Source organism: Pteropus vampyrus, unplaced genomic scaffold, assembly GCF_000151845.1.
Source record: "Pteropus vampyrus isolate Shadow unplaced genomic scaffold, Pvam_2.0 Scaffold570, whole genome shotgun sequence".
NCBI lineage: Eukaryota > Metazoa > Chordata > Mammalia > Chiroptera > Pteropodidae > Pteropus > Pteropus vampyrus.
In genome coordinates, this window is record NW_011889351.1 from 221,068 (window position 1) to 242,081 (window position 21,014).

General features: G+C 52.1%; 1 protein-coding gene and 1 pseudogene across 3 annotated transcripts; both read left to right on the forward strand.

Annotated features, from left to right (window-relative positions):
- On the forward strand, window positions 1–19,435 carry CACNB1 (calcium voltage-gated channel auxiliary subunit beta 1). 3 transcript variants are annotated; one of them, XM_023525527.1, is made up of 14 exons: window positions 1–314; window positions 2,761–2,847; window positions 5,919–6,038; window positions 6,801–6,923; window positions 7,603–7,739; window positions 7,964–8,040; window positions 8,441–8,595; window positions 9,722–9,802; window positions 10,248–10,306; window positions 10,476–10,585; window positions 10,736–10,887; window positions 13,534–13,629; window positions 14,068–14,253; window positions 15,974–19,435. In XM_023525527.1, the coding sequence occupies exons 1-14, from the start codon at window positions 231–233 to the stop codon at window positions 16,433–16,435; spliced, it is 1,929 nt and encodes a 642-aa protein (XP_023381295.1). In that variant the 5' UTR covers window positions 1–230; the 3' UTR covers window positions 16,436–19,435. The 3 variants fall into 3 exon arrangements, with proteins under 3 accessions (XP_023381295.1, XP_023381296.1, XP_023381297.1); XM_023525528.1 differs by lacking the exon at window positions 8,441–8,595 and adding an exon at window positions 9,435–9,454 and having other exon boundaries at window positions 2–314; XM_023525529.1 differs by lacking the exon at window positions 15,974–19,435 and having other exon boundaries at window positions 4–314; window positions 14,068–14,446.
- Window positions 19,436–20,200: 765 nt separating this feature from the next.
- Window positions 20,201–20,318, forward strand: LOC111733464 (annotated as a pseudogene).
- Window positions 20,319–21,014: the final 696 nt, after the last annotated feature.

Here is a 21,014-nt window from a genome sequence, read left to right on the forward strand (position 1 = left end):
CGAAGCAGGCGGGGGGAGATGCTGAGCCTTCAGGGGCGGAGGAGGAGGCGGCGGCAGCAGAAGAGAGAGCTGGAGAAGGGAGGGAAGGCAGGAAGAGGGCAACCGCAGGCCGGGCCAGGTGGCTGGATCCGGTGTTGGCTGCGCCGCTCTGCTCTCAGTTCCGACGGCCTCTTAGGCGCTAAGGGCGCCCGGCTGGGCCGGGCCAGCGGCCGGAGGGGAGGCTCCTCTCCATGGTCCAGAAGACCAGCATGTCCCGGGGCCCTTACCCACCTTCCCAAGAGATTCCTATGGAGGTCTTCGACCCCAGCCCACAGGTGAGGTGTGGTGGCCGGGCCAAGGGAAGGGGGCTCCTCCTGCGGACCTTGTGGGGTTGGCTTTGTGGGCGCTGGGGAGGAAGGGGTTATGCGCCCGGTACGGAGGGAAGAGGGCGTCTGTGCACCCCCGTCCCTGCAGGTTCATGATTGATGGGCGCTTGGCCTGGAGTTAGGCTGCGGTTTTGCGGAGTGGGGAGGGGGAGCTCGGGCCGCTTGTCACCCTCGGCTCCTCGTTTCCCCCGCGTTCAGGGTTCCTGATGCTTAGATACCGGCTCCTTTGGGTTGAGAGTGGGGGTATCCCGGGGTTGAGGGAGGCTAGAGAGCGAGCTCAGGCTAAGGGGGCGACGCAGAGCACGCTCAGGGGCGCAGGGCGGGGGTGGGTGGGGCGGGGGTGGCACTGGGAGATGGCCGAAGCGATAGTCAGAGGGCGGCGCCAGCAGGCCTTCAGAGCCGCAGATTCTGGTCCTGGAGTGGGGAAGGGGCCAGGCCTCCATTCCAGCCACCTCGGCTACACCCCTATATTGGACCAACTCCTCTGCCCCAACACCCATGTTATCTCTCCCCACCCCTTACCCCCAGCCTCGGAAAAACGCCTCCAAAGTTTGGAAAGTTGGATGGATGCCAACTCACGGTTCTGGAGGGGAAGAAGCTGTGTTACCTGGGAGAGGAGGTCTGCCGCCTCACCCCTCCTCACACTTTTCCTGTGCCCATGGATTACCCCCAGAAAGGGTTTTTCTTGGGTGTCGTGGGTGCCCTTAGATTGATCAGCAGGATCTAGGGTGGTCCTGCCAGGGGATTTCTGTGGGATATGTTCTCTCATCTGGCAACACCCCAGGGCTGGGATAACATTAACTATTTTCTTGCCGTGGCCAGCCTGGAGCAACTGTAACCACCATGATAATGTGGTTCAAGGGAATGTGTGTGCATGGCTTGGGGGAGGTCAGGTCAGACCTAAAAATACCTTCCTTCTCCACCCCAGGCCCCTTGGAGCCTGGGAGGCAGCTGACTGGGGCCTTTCTTTCAGCTGTTCCTTGTCCCTCTGGTTGCCACTCCCTTTTCTCAGCCTGGGGTGGTGGTTGTGGTGGTGGTGGTGTGAGAGTCTGGAACTCAGTGGGGAATCCTCAAGTTCATGGGGATCCTTAATCCTAGAGTTTGGGTATATGTCTAGTTTGAAGAGGGGAATGAGAAGGAGGATTCTGGGGTTCCCGGGTGCCCTTCTCTCCCATCTACCCATCCTTCTTGCACTCAGGTTCAAGGAACCAGAGCCCCTAGTCTGGTGGTTGCTTATCTACCTTCTTTGGTAAAGAAACTCTAGGATGCAGGCTAGGGCAGGGGCTTGGAGAGCCTGAAGCCTCACTCATCACCCGCTTCTCTGGACTGTCCTGGGCCAATGTGTGTATGTGAGTTGGGGAGGGCAAAGAAGCAGCCCCCTTTATAGACGTCCTGGAAATACCTGAATGTGTGGCTGCTTGAGTGGTCAGGAAGTGTCCATTCCAGCCAAATCAGGAGCCTAGCCAGTGAGACTGAGCCAGCCTACCCCAGGGATCTCTGGGGGCTGTGTTCTAGGCCATGTCTTGGGGCACAGCCAAGGGGCATTTAGATTGATGCAGCCTGGAAGGTACCATGGGAACAGGATGTAGGCAGTGGCAGCTGCGGGTTAGAGGGTAGGTTCTTGATCTCTCTTGCCCCCTTGGGGAGGAGTATGATCACAGTGACTGTGAGGAGGGGGCCGAGAAAAAGTCCTGCTTTTTCTCACCCCCCTCTCCAGTAGCTAAATCTGCCCCATGGCAGTGCGCCGGGATTGGGGTTAGATGTTTACTTTCCAAATACCTTTCCACACCCCCTCCCTGGAAATCTAGTTTTGGGTCTCCAAGTGCTGAGAGCTGCCACTACCCTCCCCACTCTGAGAAAAAGGAAAGCAAGAGTTGGGCATGAGAAAAGCCAAGCTGGGCCCCCTTGGCAGTTGGTGATTCCTCTTCTCCCTGGGGGCCACGGGCACATTCAGCGCCCCCTCTGCTCCAGCTGTGGGGGAAGGGGGAACTTTCCCCAGCTCTCTCCGTCTGCCCCCCCACCCAGCACTGCAGGCAGCCTCTCCCTTCCCCCAGGCCTCTGCAGCCTGCCCAGCATCTTAATTAGCTTTGCTGTCTAATGAGCCTCCAGCTACTAAGCGCCTTCCCCTCACCCCTTACCAGCTTCTCTGGCTTGGTTTGGGGGTTTCTGTGTGTACTTTCTAGGGCTCTCTTGCACTGTCCCCCACTCCATGGCTGTGGTCCGGGCCTTCCCTCCTCTTGAGGCTGTACCATATCAGGAAGAAGATGGGGGGTCTGTTCAGATCAGGATCAGGGAATGATATTGCCAAGGCTTGGCTATAGTTCTGGGCTTGATGGGATGAAGGTTGGGAAAGGGCCTTTCTGATTTCACTCTTGTTCCTTCCTGGCTTCTCCAGGGCAAATACAGCAAGAGGAAAGGGCGGTTCAAAAGGTCGGATGGGAGCACATCCTCAGATACAACATCCAACAGCTTTGTCCGCCAGGTAATGGGGAGGCTGAGAGGAGGGAGGTGGCTGGTTGATGGACCCCAGCACTGGGAAGCTGGGTCTGAGGCTTTCTCCAGACACCTTCCTCCATGTCATTTGTCATTTGCCCGAAACCACACATCACCTTGACACCCCATGACCTGTCCTACATATCATGCCAGCTGCACCCACTCCCTCAGCCCTTGCCCAGCCCCTCCCCCAGCACCAGGCACCAGCCCCTGCTGCCTGCCTGCGTCATCTCATTCAGGGACAGCCTGGCCTGCCTCCTTCTAGCTTGCTTCAGGCTGTCACCCACTCCCCCTGCCGGCTGTCTGCTTCCATGTCCTCCCCCAGAATCTGTGACAGCATGGGGTAAAGGCAGGTCCTAAGAAATGAGGAGCCAGGACATTTGAGTCCCTGGAGCCCTAGTTAGGCATGGGTCAGGGAAATGTCCTCCTCACATCCAGATATGACTGTTCTTTAGTATGCACAGAGCAAGCGAGTTGAGGGAGGCAGGGTAGAGACAGGAGGGAGTTGACTTTAAAGAGAACTTTAGCCCAGAAGCCCTGACTGAAGGCGGGGGTGGGGGGTGTTACTGAATAGCTTTCTGGGGTCTTCTGTGCTCAGTCAGGAAGATGCCATTCTCATCTCTATTCTAATTCTCAACCCCAGGCCATCTCAGGCTCAGGGAGAGGCAGTGAGAGAGGCATGTGGTTGCTATGACTACAGAGCATCTCAACAAAGCCTGGTACCCAAAAAAGGCATGAAGGGCTTGGGATCAGACAAGGAAAAGAAGTATGTTGAAGAGAAAAATGGGCAGGGCACATGAGGGCAGAGACAGTAGCGAGGAGGAGCCCCATGGAGGTTAAGCCCCCCTTGGGCCAGGAGAGAGAGAGTGGTGCCAGGCAGATCCACCACAGATTGGAGTGAGGCCCTTCTTTTTGATTCCTCTATATCCAAAGCACTTGACAAACCACAGGCCTGACTTAAGAGGGTCAGGAAAGGAACCTTTTATCCCAGTGTCTCCTAAGTGTACAAACAGGAAGTCCTCTCTTCAATCTATCCCTCATCCCTCCTGTTGCAGGACTGAGCCAGGGCCGGCGTTAGGAAGAATGATGCTGTACTTAGGGTAACCCCTCTTGACAGAAAAGGGCCTTGGTTCCCTTAGTGTTTGGCAGTGCAAGTGTCAGACCCCAGCCTCCAATCCTTCCTCATCTCAACTCCCTAGCTCTGACTACCCCCAGTAGGCGGTGGGGAGTGAGGGGGGTGCAGTCCTTGCCACATCTCTGAGCTAAATATACCCAGCAGTTTGCACATGTAGCAACTCTGCTTGTAACCTGAGCCCCCTCGGGGAACAGGCAGTTTGGGCCACCTCCTAGGCCAGCAGGACCAGGCACTGAGGGCGCTGGGATGGAGGCGCTCAGCCGGACCCTCGTGGTGGTGAGCTGGGGATGGGGAGGGGTGGGTGGGAACAACCCCTCAGGAAAGCTGGTGGGGGGGACCTTCATTCCAGCTTGTCTCCTTGCCTTCTCACTGTTTCCCTGCCTCTCACCATTCCTGATATGTCTGTGTGCATGCATGCGTGTGTATGCGTGTGCGTGTGCGTATGTGTGCATGTGTATGTTGGGTTAGTAAGTGCATCTCTGCCACACTATCTCTGGGACTGTTTCGTTGGCTCTCTACACGTCTGTTTCCCTGATGCTGGGTGCTCCTATCAGGAGGGGTAAAAAAGTGATAGGTTAGCTGGTTTTCACTCTCCTTCCTTTATGTCTCTTTGTCTCTCCTCCAGCTTCAATTGACCTCACCCCCACCTCCAGTCTTTTCTCTTAAGAGTCTCCTATTTTCATGATTTGGCTGGAAAAAGGATGGGCAACTGCCCTAGTTAATGACCAGGGCCCTCCAGGGAAGGTGGGACATTGTTTTCTATCTCAGGTCCCCTCCATACCAAGTTAATGGGCATTTCTGGCTAAATGACCATTTCATGCCCTCAGAAAAGAACCCCCCCATCTCTGCAGTCCTGTTCTTTCATACGTCACCACCCTCCCCTCATAGCAACAGCACTGCTGCACAGTGACACAAATCTACATCTACTGGCTCGTGCCCTCAAGTGTTGCACACCCTCAGGGACACTGACACCCAGGGTGCCCCTTGTGTGCTCCCATGTGTACCTGTCTGTAGTCAATTATGCATATCCAGCACATACCATGGAATGCACCCTCCTAAACACACTTGAAGTTGCACATCCAAGCACACCCATGAGTAAGCATGTTCATTCACACTTTGGGTCTAGACAGGCTATGTGTGTCTTGCACATGTGCCTGCATCCCTGAAGGAATTGTGCTCTGAGATGGTCAGTGTGGTCAAGGCTAGCTTCCTGGTACACTCAGACTTCTGAGCTGGCCTTAACCCTGGCACCGGTAGCCCTAGAACTGGGGAAGGGCCTGCCCCATGTTCTGCTCTTAACTTGCCTCTTCTGCCTGTACCACCCCAGGAATCTTGGACTCTCTTTTGTGCCTTATGAGAGTCCGAAGGTTGGTACTCCCCTGATTCTGGCAGAGGAGGTAGGATTCTCTCTTTCCTTACCCTTGAGCAGAAGATAGCATAATTTTTGATGATCCCATCATACCGAGCGGGCTGCCCACTGCCAACAGTGCAGAAAGCTCAGGGCTATGCTGGTGGCTACGGTCCCTGGAGGGACCCACTGGGCTTCTGCTGAGTCTATCTCAGCCGGTGTCGGGGGCAGGAGAGGGAAGGAGGAGCAGGAAGTGGAGACTTGTCCCTGGCACTTCTCTCCTGAGCTTTGCCCCTATCAGGTTCCCACCCCTCCCTGGGCCCCAAGCAGCTGTCCTTGGACCTGCCTTAACCCCTGGCTTGCTGCTATCACCCTTCATAGGGCCACACTCTTCCTGGGGGCCTACAAACCTCCGTCTATACTTCTTCTCATTTAATATCACCTTCTCCTAGCCCTGTGGCATCATGCTGGCCTGGCTGGGCTTGAGGCATCCATGATGGGTGGCACCTACATGCCTTCTGAGGCCCAGGAGCTGAGGAAGCAGCATTGGCCCTGAGCTGGCCCTGTCTGTTTTCAGGGCTCAGCGGAGTCCTACACTAGCCGTCCATCGGACTCTGATGTGTCTCTGGAAGAGGACCGGGAAGCCTTAAGGAAGGAGGCAGAGCGCCAGGCATTAGCCCAGCTCGAGAAAGCCAAGGTGAGAAAAAAGAGGGGGCTGTGCTGGCCTATTTTCCCCACCCCCAGGCCTTAGAGACAGCCTGGACAGACCCAGGGTCAAGTCCTGGCCCAGCCAGTTCCTAGCTGGTGTACCCCTGGGCCTCAATATGCCTGTCTTTCACCTGTAAAATGTGGGCTATAGCACCTGCCTCCTTATACAGTATAATCAGTGTCTAATACTGTTTTCACACATAATAGGAGCTTGAGAAATGCTAAAAATTTACGTTTCTTACTGGAGTCAAGCTTCCTAGGCTGACTCTTACTAGCTGTGTGATCCTAGGCAAGTCACTTAACCTTTCTGAATTTAATCTCTTCATTCATTAAAATGAAGAGAAGAATATTTCATGGAGTTTTTCTGATAAGTAAATGAGATAATGCATGTGAAACATGTACACAGTATTTGGCACACTAAACAGTGGCTTCTATCATCATCATCATCATCATCATTATTATTATTAATGTTGTTGTTGTTATTATTATTCCTCTGGGTGTCATTCTGGGTACCCCACCACTAATACTAATCATTCCCCAGTGTACTCTCCACCCCGAGAGGGCTGAATTTTTTATTTTTTATTGTGTAATTTAGCATACATAGCAAAAAACTGCATAAACCATTCGATGTAACTTTTAATGAATAATTTACAAAACAAACTTCCACGTAATCACCACCCCAATCAGGAAGTTGTGCATTACACTATCATTTAATCCTCTGATTGTCATCCTCCCTGTGTGCCTCCTCTAGACCAAGCCGGTGGCATTTGCTGTGCGGACAAATGTCGGCTACAACCCGTCTCCAGGGGATGAGGTGCCTGTGCAGGGAGTGGCCATCACCTTCGAGCCCAAGGACTTCCTGCACATCAAAGAGGTGGAGAGAGTGCTTGGCATCTGGAGGGAGGGCTGGGTAATGGGTGCCAGCAGAGGGGCAGCCAAGCTGTAGTGGGAAAAAGACTTTTGAGCCAATCTGGGCTGAGTCTGCTGTGCGACCTTAGACAAATCTCTCCACCTCTCCGAGCCTCTAATTTTTCATTGGTAAAAATGGGGTGGTAATGTCTAGGTCACAAGGTAGTTGGGCAGGGTTATGATGAGGCCTCTTTTTTTTTTTGTTAAGTATATATATACATTTATTTGTAAAACGACATTAAAAAATTAGTATGATTTGGTGAATTTGACTTCTCCAGGAAGCTATACATGCTGATGAGGCCTCTTAAGTGGAGTGACAGTTTTCCAGGCTCATGTAGGTATCAGCATTTACTTCTCTCCCTGCCATTCCAGGGCAGGGTGGACACGTGTAGAGAGGAAGGACTTGGAACAGGGATGTGCTGGGCGTGGGGCTCCGTGGCCCAAGAGAATGCTGGTCCTGGAGTTGTCCTGAGAATTGGGGGCTGTACTCAGAGGCTGGAGCCAGGGACTGGGCTCTTTGAGGGTGCCATCCCCTGGGCAGGATAGGCAAGTCTGGGAGTGGTTTCCCCTGGAAAGTGGCTGCTGGCTTGCACCTCCAATTTCCCTCTTGGTCTCTCCCACCCACCTGCCGTTGTTGTTTGCAGAAATACAATAATGACTGGTGGATCGGGCGACTGGTGAAGGAGGGCTGTGAGGTTGGCTTCATCCCTAGCCCTGTCAAACTGGACAGCCTGCGTCTGCTGCAGGAACAGAAGCTGCGCCAGAACCGCCTCAGCTCCAGGTGTCTGGCTGGGGGCGGGGCACTGCCAACCCTGGGAAAGGCCATCCTAGCCAGGACTAGGCCTCAGGGGTTGACCTATTACCTAGAGGGCACAGATTTGCCTGTGGCATCACCAGTTGGGGCTGGAGAATCTTGGGGCAGGGCAGCATGTGAGAGAACAAGATTCCCCCACCTTCACACCCACCCCTTTGCTCACAGCTCCATTTGCCTCTCTTCCCACACAGCAAATCAGGTGATAACTCCAGTTCCAGTCTGGGAGACGTGGTGACTGGCACCCGCCGCCCCACGCCCCCTGCCAGTGGTAAGAGCTGCCACCTCCCCAGAGAGTGGGGGGGAGCTCCTGGGTGGGGTAGTCTCCCCACTGCCTTTCCTCTCCTTTCCCTGAAGTAGGGAGCACCCCAATCTTGAGTCTTCCCAACACATCCTGTGGTCCTCTCTCCATGAAGAGTAGGACACCCCACAACTGGGCCCGTGAGCGCCCATCCTCTCATGTCTCTCCTCTCCCATTTCTTCAGTAGCTCCATCTCTCTGCCTGACTCCCCTACCCGTACCCCCCATTCATTTCTCCCAGCCCTGTTCCATTCACCTCTTCTTTCTTTTTTCCCCATCCCATCCCTGCGTTTTGTATTTGTGTCTCCACGTCCATCTCACTCCTCCCCACCTCGCCTCTCTCCTCCCTCTCTTCTGACTCTCCGGTCCAGGTAATGAAATGACTAACTTAGCATTTGAACTAGACCCCCTAGAGTTAGAGGATGAGGAGGCAGAGCTTGGGGAGCACTGCGGCTCTGCCAAGACTAGTGTTAGCAGTGTCACCACCCCGCCACCCCATGGCAAACGCATCCCCTTCTTTAAGAAGGTAATTCTTACTGGGTTCTTAAAAGAGGGGAGGGGGTCAGGGCCCAGCTTTTTGGTAGGGGAGAGGGCTGGAATGGGTTCAGATGTGGTACCAGCCTGATTCCGTGGAGATTAAGGCTTCCTGCTGAGGAGGAGGGAGGGGTAGGATGGCACAGAGGACAGGCACATCCATTTCTACACATAACCCCACCCTGGCCCACTCTGCAGGAAGGAATGGTGCTTGCAGTCGAAGCACCCCTTCCCTTGGAAGGCTGCCTCCCCCGTCACACACACACACTGGAAGCGGGGTCTGGTGATAATGAAACCTGACCTTTCCCCTTGCTACCTGGTAGAATATTCCACATTTGTCCTCTACCCCTGCATGTGAAGGGGAGAGTGAAATGGTGACCTTTCTTTGCCCTTTTCGGATTCCATGGGACTAGGGTGGGCATGTGGGGATCTACTGGCTGCAGAGCAGGATAGTTAAGGGAACCCTTAAAATGGACTGGTTGGCCTGTACTGGGGGCAGGAGATAGGCACCAAATTAGGGGCTGTCACCCTTCTCAGCTCTTTTTCAAGACAAAGAAAGGGGGTCTTAGTATGTCCGAATATTCCCAAGTTCACTAGACTATCAGTCCTGCTCCCAGCCCTGATCCGGGGCCATCTCTGACTCCCCCTTGGCATGGGGTCCCACCCCCTCTCTGGCTCTGTCTGTCACTAACACGCATGCCCTGTTATCTCTCCTCGTCTGCCCGCTTTCCCTCCCTCTCTTGTCCTGGCTCTTTCCTTGCCTTCTGCCCCTGCCTGGGTGCCTTCCCCTCTCTCCTCCCCCTCCCCCCTCTTGGCAATCTCTGGACCCAGCCAAACAGAAGCAAAAGTCGGTGAGTATCACAGCTTTCTGTGTCCCCCCTCTCCACCCTCTGGGACGAGCTAAGGGGAACTTCTAACACCCATTCCCATATCTGCCCCCCCATTTCCCCCACCTTTCCTGGTTCTCCCTGGCCATCCCTCCCCACCCCCACCCTGATCCCCACATCTGGGCTCTGGGACCAGGGGGAGGAAAGGATGCATGGGGGAGCCTGGAGGCTGGGAGAGAGGGGCTAATGCCATCTCCACTTTGGGGTTTCCCCTCCCTGCTTCCCCTCCAGACAGAGCATGTGCCCCCCTATGACGTGGTGCCTTCCATGAGGCCCATCATCCTGGTGGGACCATCGCTCAAGGGCTATGAGGTAGGTGCCCCTAGAAGGGAGAGGACCCAGAGGGACCCAGGTCTCCAGGGAGGCTCCAAAAAGGGGTTCAGATGCCAGAGTGGTCCCCTAGAAGGACCCAGGTTCCCAGGGTGTCTTCCTTGGAAGGCTACAGACCTTCAGAGAAATTCCCCAAAGGGTCCAACCCACAGGGAGACCTACTCAGAAGGGTCTAGTCCCTCCCAACCCTACCCCCTATAAGAGTCCTCCCAGAGATACCACCTAGAAAGAAGGACCTTTGGAATCAGAGAGCCCATTGGAGGTCCCTCAGACTCAGAAGCACCTCCCCTTCCTGGCCAGGGGCCCATTTATCTCAGGAATTTAAGAAAAAAATGGAACGTGAGGGTGCAAATACCCATCAGCCCACTCTTTCTGAGTGGCTTTAAATGTCTGACTTTTCCTCCTCCACGCCAACCACCACCCTCAGGTTACAGACATGATGCAGAAAGCTTTATTTGACTTCTTGAAGCATCGGTTCGATGGCAGGTAAGACCCTGGGAGCTAGCTTCCCACTCCCACTGTGGTCCTCTGCTGCTGGGATGGGCAGGATCTTGGGACACTTGGACTGAGGGATAGGAGGCAGTCTTGGAGCCTGGGGAGTGGGCAGGACATCCTCACCCACCCTGACCCCTGAATCCCTTTGCCCCGTCCCCAGGATCTCCATCACTCGTGTTACAGCAGACATTTCCCTGGCTAAGCGTTCAGTCCTCAACAACCCCAGCAAACACATCATCATCGAGCGCTCCAACACACGCTCCAGCCTGGGTGAGCTCACCCCTCAAACCCCCTCTCTGGGGCCAGATGTGGGAGGGGAGAGAGGGTGGGGAGGGCATCTCCAGAAGTATTCTCTCTACCCACTGGGTCCTGGAGGGACTCCCTTACATTCCCCCTTCCCTATGACTCCATGTCCCCTAGCTGAGGTTCAGAGTGAGATCGAGCGAATCTTCGAGCTGGCACGGACCCTTCAGTTGGTTGCTTTGGACGCTGACACCATCAACCACCCTGCCCAGCTTTCCAAGACCTCACTGGCCCCCATCATTGTTTACATCAAGATCACCTCTCCCAAGGTGGGTGCAGGAACCTGACCCTAATGGGGACAGGAGCGCTCAGGAGTCAACCTGCCTGTTTAAATCCCAGCTACTGCTTACTAATCATGTGACAGTCTCTCCGGCCTGACTTTTCTTCTCTGTAAAACGCCCATCGTACAGATATTGTGAAGATTTAACCTAATGTAAATACTTAGCATTTAGTAAAGGGTCTGGTGTAATGTACCTCATCACGTATTAGCTATCAATATTATATAATTAATAATATAAGTATTATTATTAGAGTCATGCTGGCCAATCCCCTGTCTCCACTCTGCTTGACCTCCCATCTTTGGTCCTGAAAACAAAGAATTATGAGCTTGTTACGCCAGTGTCACCCAGCTACTTGACAGTTGGGAGGGCTTTCCTGTCTTTTGATTTCAGCTCTTTTTGCTTCACTGTTCTCATTTGGACTTTGAAAGAGATGAAATTTGTAGGAGGGTTGATTGACTTCTTTGTCATATCGTAGCCCCTTTAGCTTTCCTCCTAAGGTATTAGTGGGAGTTTGAGGAACATGGAGGGTGAGTTCAGGCGACAGATTTGAAGTTAGAAGACAGCATGGGGTTCCAGTCCTAGCTCTGGTTTTTGGCTTATTAATTAATTAGATTTTGTTGTGTGTGTGTGTGTGTGTTTTTTTTTTTTGTAGTGATTGAAACTGAGGCCTCTTATCCTCAGTTTCTTCAGCTATAGAATGGGGATTATAAATTCCTCTCTGTGCTGTTGTTGAGAGGATTCGAGGTAATGGTGTAAAGAGCCCAGAATTCTGCTTCATGATGGCAACTAGAGGTGTTATCTTCCATGATAGCACCCTGTGAACCGAGCACCAGTTACTTAACCATGACCTTTCTGAGTCCTAAGTTTTTAATGAGCAGAAAGGGGATGATAGGATCTAAGTACTTCTTGAGGTCATTGAAAGGAACAAATGAGATACTGGATACAAAAATACTTTGTGAACTAGAAAGTCATAGATACATCCATTTCCCCCATGGAAGAACAGATTGAGGTTAAGGGTAGGGACTCTTTGAGAGTCGAGACTGCCTGGGTTTATGTCCCAGTGCTGCCACTACCAACACTGTGATCCTTTGGCAAGTCACCTAATATCTCTATGCCTCAGTTTCCTCATCTGCAAAATGGGGATCTTCAAATGGTGGTAGTGAAGATTAAATAAACGGATTAACCATTCAAAGTGGCTAGTACCTCCTCAGCACTATATCTACTCTATTTTTTTAAAAGATCTTTATTTTAAAGTAATTTCACATTTATGAAAGAGTTGCAAGAACAGTACAGAGAACTGTCATGCTTTGAATACCCTTTACTCAGATTCACTAATTCATTAACAGCTTTATTGAGATATAATTCACATACTGTTCAATTCAGCCATTTAAAGTATACGATTCAATTTTTTTAAAATTCACGAATTTTGAACATTCTGCTACATTTGTTTTATCTTTTTCTAGCTTTCTGTATGTATATATTATATACATAACCATTTGAGAGTAAGCTGTAGGTATTGTATGCCTTTAGGCCTAAATACTTCAACATGTAGTTCTTAAGAAGAAGGACAGTAACTTAACCACAGTATAATTGTCAAATTCAAGAAATGTTTTCAAAAACACAGTCCATCTTCATTTTTTACCAATTGTCCCAATAATGTCCTTTATGGCAGTTTCTTCCTCAATCTAGGATTCTGTGTTACATTTAATTGTTATTTCTCTTTAGTACTCTTTAAGCTGGAACAGTTCCTCAACCTTTCTTGGATTTTCATGACACTGACATTTTTGAAGAGTATGTATAGGTCACTTATTTTGTAGACTGTTACTTACTGTTGGTTTGTCTGATGTTTTCTTCATGACAGGATTTAGGTTTTGCATTTTGGGTCGGAATATCACCAAAGTGATGTGTCCTCCTGAGTGCATTGCATCAGGAGGCACATGATGTTGGTTTGACCACTTAGTTAAGGTTGTGGCTTTGTTGTAGCTATTGTAATCATTATTATTATTGAGTGAGGATAATAATAATTGTTAGCTGATGGGATTATTGGCAATAGTAATTGATAATAATGACATCATCATTATATTATCATCATCATCATCATCATCATCATAATGCTTCAGAGACCCCTGAAGCACTATTATTATTATTTAATACTAATATTATTATCGAGTGAGAATAATAATAGTGCTTACCTAATGGGAATATCATCGAGACTAAGTGAATTGATCATGTATAAAGCACTGAATAGTGCCAGTCCATAGCAAGTACCCCATAAAGCATGGCTGTTGTTAACATGCAGGGGAAGTTAGCCCTGAGGATGAAGCCTGTCAAGAAGGTTAGAGGGGCTGGGAATGACAATCACTGCCCTTCACATAGCCACTGCTAGGAGAAATTCCCAGGACAGGCTGGTATGAGATCCAGAAGAAAGCCTGAGTGTTGTGTAGGATATCCAGAGCTTTGGAAATCACTTCACAGAGCTGGTGGGGTAGTTTCTAAAGAGGTGGCCAGGGCAGAGAGTCATTGAACATCCTCCGGCCCTGACACTGGCTTTCTACACTGGCTCCAACCAGGTCCTGCCTTGCTGACTTGGGGTGTTGCAGACTCCCTCTAGCTCCTCTTCTTCCCCCAAACCAGGTACTTCAGAGGCTCATCAAATCTCGAGGGAAGTCTCAGTCCAAACACCTCAATGTCCAAATAGCAGCCTCGGAGAAGCTGGCACAGTGTCCCCCCGTGAGTGCTCAGACCCAGGGGAAGGTGGGGTGGGAGGTTTGGGTTCTGGCTTCCTCAAGTTTGCATGGGAGACAGGTTTGACCAGGAACACCTGGGCCAAGTCCATAGGTGCAGACTGGTCTTCGGGGAAAGAGTGCCGGACAGGCAGTCAGAGCTTGGCTTCAAGCCCCAGAAGCACCATGTCTCTGTGGGGTGTCTAAGCCTTGGTTGCCTTCAATCTAGAATGTGGGGGTTCGCTTATGTGGGTGTCAAGACCTCTTCTAGTTCTGCCAGTGCATATATCTGAGTACCCTCTTTCTCTTCCTGGACATCCAGAGGTCTCTTTTTAACTTTGTCCTTCAACTCCTTGACTCTCCACCCATTGTGCCCAGGCCACACCCTCACCCCCTTGGTCACGCCTGGCTCATCCCAGCCCCGCCCCTAACCCCACCTCCACAGGAAATGTTTGACATCATCCTGGATGAGAACCAGTTGGAGGATGCCTGCGAGCACCTAGCAGAGTACTTGGAAGCCTATTGGAAGGCCACACACCCACCCAGCAGCACTCCACCCAATCCGCTGCTGAACCGCACCATGGCTACTGCAGCCCTGGCTGCCAGCCCTGCCCCTGTCTCCAACCTCCAGGTACAGGTGCTCACCTCACTCAGAAGAAATCTCAGCTTCTGGGGCGGGCTGGAGGCCTCAGAGCAGGCCAGGGAGGTGCCCCACCCATCTCCCCTCCAGCCAGGGCCTGGAACTTGAATGCAGGGAACATGGGGAAGAAGGAAAGAGCTCTATTTTCTAAAAAAAAAAAAAAAAGAAAAGAAAGAAAAAGAAATGTGATGAGCAGCAGCTTCTGTTGTCTGTGGTTTTTGATTGTACTGGGGCTGACTGTCAGTGTTCCCTGGGCCTGGTCCTATGGGACTACATCTGCTGCCTGAGGAGCTTTTGGCTATGAGGCCTGATTGGAGGCCTTATAAGGCAAGTGACTAGGAAGAAAACATGAAGAAAACTGATAGATATATTTGCTGGACTCCGTACCCATTTTAGACCCAACAGAACAGGGAATTTTAGACCCAGGGAATCTCAGAGCAGGAGCCATGAAACCCAGAGAGACTACTCCCTCTTCTAGAGCCCTAGCCCCAAGAGGCCCCTCAGAAGGGACCCAGAATGTAGCATCTTCTGTAATCGATGCTTGACCTTCCATTCGTTTCCCAGCTAAAGATTCCAGGAAAGGCCCTCCATTGGGTGCCCCCTCTGCTTCACCCTCCTCCTGTGGGAGCCATGGCCCATCTCTGAGGTTCACCATTAAGTATTTGGTTCTAGATTAGAGCCAGAAGAAACCTATGCTAGATCGTTACTTTTCAAATTTGTTTTCAACTACAGATCTCATTTGTTCACTGAATCTTATGTGGAAGCTCCGTATATAGATAAAGCATCCTTGCTCTGCTCAGAGGGAGCTAGTGGCTTGGCCTCCACTTCACTGCCACAGGGATCCCGGAGCACTTCTGTGCCCTTCCCACCCCACTCCAGATCTCCAGGGAATAGTTTGGAAACTGCTGCTCTAATATCCATCACACCACCACACAGAAACTGGGCCACAGAGAGGGGAGTCATTTGCTTAGGATCACACAACTTAAAGTGACAGGGGCAAGACTAAGACCCAGGCCTCTTTGCACCCACCCGGCAGCCTCTGTGGTGGCAGTGGCCATCAGGTAACCTTCACCTGGCATTTGGTACTGAGGACATTGGGCTACCTGATTGTCTCCTGTGGGGGATGGAGACCCATCAGCCTTCCCTAGCCTGCTGCTTTGAGTCTTTGCTGGGGCCAGGAGAGGAAATCCATCATCTGACTAGAGGCGGGGAAGTATAGGGTTCTAGAAGCCTCTGATTTTAGGGTCTGGTTTGTGCTGAAGGAGCTTAGGTTAGTGAGCTTGAGCTGAAATCCCCTTAGTATATTTGGAAAACTGGGGCAATGACTAACCCAATCAACCACTAACAAGTGGCAATACTAATTAGCTGTTAATGATGATTTACCCCGAGACAGCATTAATGATGTGCGTTGGGTGTTCAAGAAGTGATGACTAATCGTTCATGGGTTCTGTACCATACTTACCAAGAGAGTTCATGCCTCCTCATGCCTTGGGATGGTTGGGTTCCCCTGTCCCAACGGAGGAGTAAATGCCCTGAGGTCTGTCTGGCTGGGCTCTAGAGCCATTTGCCAGGCTGCCCATCCCCTAGAGCTAGCCCCCTTCTCCCTCAGCCAGGCTGGTGTCTCAGTGCTGTCACTAACCTGCCTTGCTTTGTTGTGTTTTTCTCACCCCTGCTTGATCTGCATGGTGTGTGCCATCTGTCTGCTAACCAGGGACCCTACCTTGCTTCCGGGGACCAGTCGCTGGAACGGGCCACCGGGGAGCACGCCAGCGTGCACGAGTACCCCGGGGAGCTGGGCCAGCCCCCAGGCCATTACCCCAGCAGCCACCCACCAGGCCGGGTGGGCACCGTGCGGGCACTGTCCCGCCAAGACACGTTTGATGCTGACACCTTTGCCAACCGAAACTCTGCCTACACGGAGCTGGGAGACTCGTGTGTGGATATGGAAACTGACCCCTCGGAGGGGCCAGGGCTTGGAGACCCTGCTGGGGGCAGCACCCCACCAGCCCGTCAGGGATCCTGGGAGGACGAAGAAGACTATGAAGAGGAGCTGACGGACAACCGGAACCGTGGCCGAAATAAAGCCCGCTACTGCGCGGAGGGCAGGGGTCCAGTGCTGGGGCGCAACAAGAACGAGTTGGAGGGCTGGGGGCGGGGTGTTTATATCCGCTGAGAGTTAGGGGCCACACAATGGGAGGAAGGGCTCTGAGTCCAGGCGAGGGGAGGGACAGCGGGCTCACCGTTGTGGATGTATCTTGCCTGCAGGGGGCGCTGTCTCCCTCCTTTCAGATGCCTTTGCTCAGTGTGTGGGGTTTCTTTGGTGTTAGCATCCCAGTTCCTAGGAGTCCCTTAAGCCCCAGCTGTAGGTTTTTATCTACCTGCTGTGGATGGATGGCGGGATGCCCAACTTTCTGCAGTGTCCCCTTTCCCCACCTCAGGGGGCTCTCTCCCAGAGAAAAGGTGCACTTCCTTAACTCTTCCTACTCGAGACTCAAAATGAGGGCCCTAAATGGGGCAGCCCTTTTCCTAACCTGGAGTATTTGGGAAGGGTAAGGGGTTTTTTCTGGAGAGGGAGACCGCAGACTCCCATGAGAGTTCTCTTTCCCAAAACCCAGATCCAGGGTCCCTCACCATGCCCAGCCCTTCCCCTAGCTTTCTGGCAGCATTGTCTGGTAGGAGAAAGCTACAGGATAGAAGCCCCTTGGGGAGGGGTCTGAGTAGAAACTAGCAGGCATTAGATGTAGTACCACCTGCCTGCCCAGGACCTATCCCTGAGGACTGGGCAACCAGAGATGCTGCTACCCACCCCACCACCTCCATGCCTCAGCCTTTGCCTGCTCCAGGAATGAGCTTTGCCTACAACATCCCTTGCCTGCTGCCATCAGAAGAGGGGCCCTCTGTGTCTGAGCCCCCCGTCCCTGTGTCACTTGGGTGTACAGCCCATGGAACACTCTGGTCCGCCTCATTTTGAAACCAAAAACTGCTTATTCATTCTCACCCTGAGGCCCCCAGAGAGAGGCCCTGTGAGTTGATGCCCAAGAAATGATTGCCACCCAGGGGTTGCCTCGGGACCTCGGATCTTCCCTGGGGGGCTTGGCTGCTGCTGCTGCTGCTGCTCTGTATTTGCCTCTTGTGATCCTGTCCTTTGTCCACTCCACTCCCTCCAGGAGAGGCCTTTGTACCCCTCTGGCCTAGAGTATCCTGCCTAGCATCCCCATAGCCCAGCAGCCCTGCCCCTCCCCAGCTTTCCAGCTGGGCCAGAGAGAGCCGATTGTGCCAACGAGGACTGGGCCTTGCCTGGCTGCCCTCTTCACGGATGGGCACCTCATGCCTGTCTTGCCACCTCCTGTGCCAATGTTGTCCCACCCCCTCCCCACCTGGGGGTGGGTTGCAGCTTCCACGTACTGGTTAGAAGAGACCACTGCCCAACTTTTACCCCTTCCTGTCTAGTGTCCTGTGTCCCCTTCTGTTTGTCTGTCTGTCTGTATTCCCCTAGAGGTATTTTGCCACATATAAAACCGCCGTCCTGTCCTTTGCTGCCGCCTCCTGAGCCTGCCTCTTTGTTCCTACCACATGATTGCCGGCCTAGGCATGTGGGAGCTGCCAACGTGCAGGGGGATGAAAAGGGTGGGTGCAGGAATAAGCTGTGCCCCAAGTCGTTTACTCAACAGGAAAGATAGAGTTTTCTGTGGGGTTCTGATGCATTACAGTCAAGCCTGACAGGAGCTGCGAGGCCAGAGTCAGCCCCACTTAGCCCCAAACCCCACGCCTAACCTGTCTTCCCCATAAGCAGAGCCTGGAAAAATGAAAAGCTGAGGCAGGGAAATGGGGTGTTGGTATTGTTCAGTGGATGAGGTCCAGACTCACTGGCACAATGTCTTAAAGGCTTGTGCTTGTTTTTCTGCTTCTGTGGCCTCAGCTGCTCCCCAGTACCTCAGGGGAGGAGGGGCTGAGCTTCCGGCTTTCTTCACTGATGCCCTCACAACTACCCCCCTCCCAGCCCCTACTAACCAGGCTTGGGGGAGGGGAGGAGATCTATTTGGTGGGAGGGGCAGAAAAAAATCCAGAACTCTTCCCAGTCCCCGCCTGAGAAAGATCAAAAGCAAGGAAGAAAGTTGGCAGGTGATGTGCCAGTTCCTGCCATCATCAGCTAGCAGGATGTGAGCTTCTGACGGTTAACTGCTGTCACCTGTATCCTGCCTCACATAGCACCCACAAACCATTTCTCCACTCTTCTGGTTCTTGTTTCTGAGGTGGTGGTAGACTGAAGTACTGGAGCTCCTGGGTCCTTGACCTGAGTGCTCCTGTACAAAGTGCGTGTACAGAGGGCAAGAGACATCCAGATCCCCTAGATGAGGGGTTATCAGACCCAAGAAAAGAGGAACTGGGTGGGCCCACAGGTCAAGTCGTTGGCCCCAGCTCCCCGGGGAGTTGATGGCATAGCAAGCACTGCTGGGACTGGATTCCAACCTCTGTCTCCCAGCATAGTGTTCTTCACATTGCCTTTCAGTACAATCAAACCTTCATCTCCATGAACAAACATTTACTGAGCACCTACTATGCACCAGGCACGAGTCTAAATGGAAACCACAGGCTATTCAGGAACACAATGAACTCTGATGTGGGAAGCTCTGGGTCCTGGGGGGACCGGGAAGAGGTGTCACTCCCTTAACCTGGGGAGACCAGAAGAGGCTTTCTGGAGGAGGTGAGGCTTGAGCAGAGACTACAAGCAAAGCAGTGGGGGAAGTGTTCAAGGCAGAGAAAGCAGGTGACATGCAGGACATATTCTTGGACTTCACCAGCAAATCATGCTCTCATGGTGGTGGTCAGAGAGGGGTCAGCAGGAGCAGGTCATGGTGGACCTTGAGTCATGCTAGGGAGTTTGGACTTTGTCCTGAAGCTGGTGGGCAGAAATTGAAGGATTGTAAGCAGTGATGGCAAGATTGCCTTGGTTGCAGTTTGGAGCATAGAGTAGAGAGCCTAGCCTGGAAATCTGCAATAGGTGAGAAATGAGGAAGGTTTGCATTAGGCTTCAGCAGTAGAATGGGAAAGGAGCCAATGACTACCAGAGACACCTAACAGAACAGAGAGCTCTTGGAGAACAATTAGAGCTGGCCAGTGAGGGAGAGAGAGGCTCCTGCGGTGACTGTGGGTCACAGAGAAGAAGCAGATGGAAAAAAAAAAAAAAAAACAGAGGCAAAAACAATGTTTAGCTTCGGATGGGGTAGGTTTATGGTGTCTGTGGAAGGACATCCAAAGGGAAAAGAGCAGAAAGCAGCTGGGTGCTTGCTTTGGAGCTCATCAGAGAGCTCCATCTGGGGTGGAGCCTGGTATTTTGACTCAAGGGCAGGGATTATTAACTCTAGTTTACAGATAAAGCTCAGTGAGGTTAAGCAACTTGTCCATAGTTACTCGGCCGGGGAGAAAGGACTTGAATTCAGATAACTGGATTTCAAATTCTGTGACGCTGAAGTCTAGTACTAATTACCCTGCCTGAGGATGCCCCAGCTTCTCTGAGGGGAGGGGATTGGGGAGATGAGAGCAGGTATCTGAATGTTTCTATCTCCTTTCTACGTGCTTTCTGCCTGAAATTGCATTTGCCCAGAACTTGCAGGCAGGGCCATTTCTAGGCAGTTTGGAGATTTTGAGAGATGAGGAGAGATTCTTGTCTCTTGGTAACCACAAGCCCTCAACTGATACACAGTCAGCACATTGGTGATTGTCAACATGTGAGGATGTCACAACCATGAAGTCAGTTGAGACTAGCCCAGAGAGGCTGGTGCTACTGCCATAACCTCCCCCAGGGGCTTGGGAATTGAGGATCTGGGGACCCCCCCCATTTGGTACCCCTCATCTCCTTCCCAGTAGTGGAGCTGAGGTCAGCGAGGCCTCAGCTGTAGGTGTGGCTAAAGGTTTCCACCATTCAAAAGTAAAGTGAGTCTACGGCCATGCCACCCTGAACAAGCCCGATCCCGTCTGATCTCGGAAGATAAGCAGGATCGGGCCTGGTTAGACTTGGATGGGAGACCACCTAGGAAGACCAGGTGCTGTAGGCATAAAAAATATAAAGTAAAAAATAAGGGATTGTAAGCTGATAAGGTCCTTGCAATTTATGAGGTCAACCAAGGGTTGCCTCACCTAAAAAAAAAAAAAAAGTAAAGTGAGCTGAGCTGAGGCCACCATGGAGTTGAAATAAGGAGTTGTTCCAGTCCAGTACCCTAGAGAAAAATTTCGTCTTACCCCAATGGTCACATTCTCACAGAAGTGTGCCTTGGCTCCCTTCTAAATCAGGCCTTCCCACCTACTGTCTCTCAGGGTTTTGTTTGTTGGTTAGTTTGTTTTTTTGATTTTGGTATGTGTGTTTGTCTCCCCACTAGATGGTAAGCTCCATAAGACCCAGACTGGGTGTGTTTTGTCTACTTGGCATGTTTCCTAACTCCTGACCCATATTTGTCAAATGAATGAATAAATGAATGAAATGCCCCTAAGATCTAGGCTCTGGGCCTCACAGTGAAGGCAGCTCTTGTTTGTCTACTGAATGTGCTCCAGCTAGCAGAATGGCACTTTCAATTCTGCAATTGGTGGTGGTGGTGGAGGGGGCATGGTGCACTAAGAGGTGCCTCCCCCACCCCCGCGCAGAAACAGATGGTAAATATGCTTAACACATTGCTGCTTCCCCCAGCACCCTTCTGTGCCCCAACCCACTGCACCCAGCCACAGCCCAGCTCCTTCTTTCCTAGGACTGAAATAGA

Coding starts and splice junctions, on each gene's coding strand:
- CACNB1 (XM_023525527.1), top strand. CDS start 231: ATGGTCCAGAAGACCAGCATGTCCCGGGGCCCTTACCCACCTTCCCAA. Junction 10,888..13,533: donor TCAAGATCACCTCTCCCAAG/GTGGGTGCAGGA, acceptor CCCCCAAACCAG/GTACTTCAGAGGCTCATCAA. Junction 14,254..15,973: donor CCCCTGTCTCCAACCTCCAG/GTACAGGTGCTC, acceptor TCTGCTAACCAG/GGACCCTACCTTGCTTCCGG.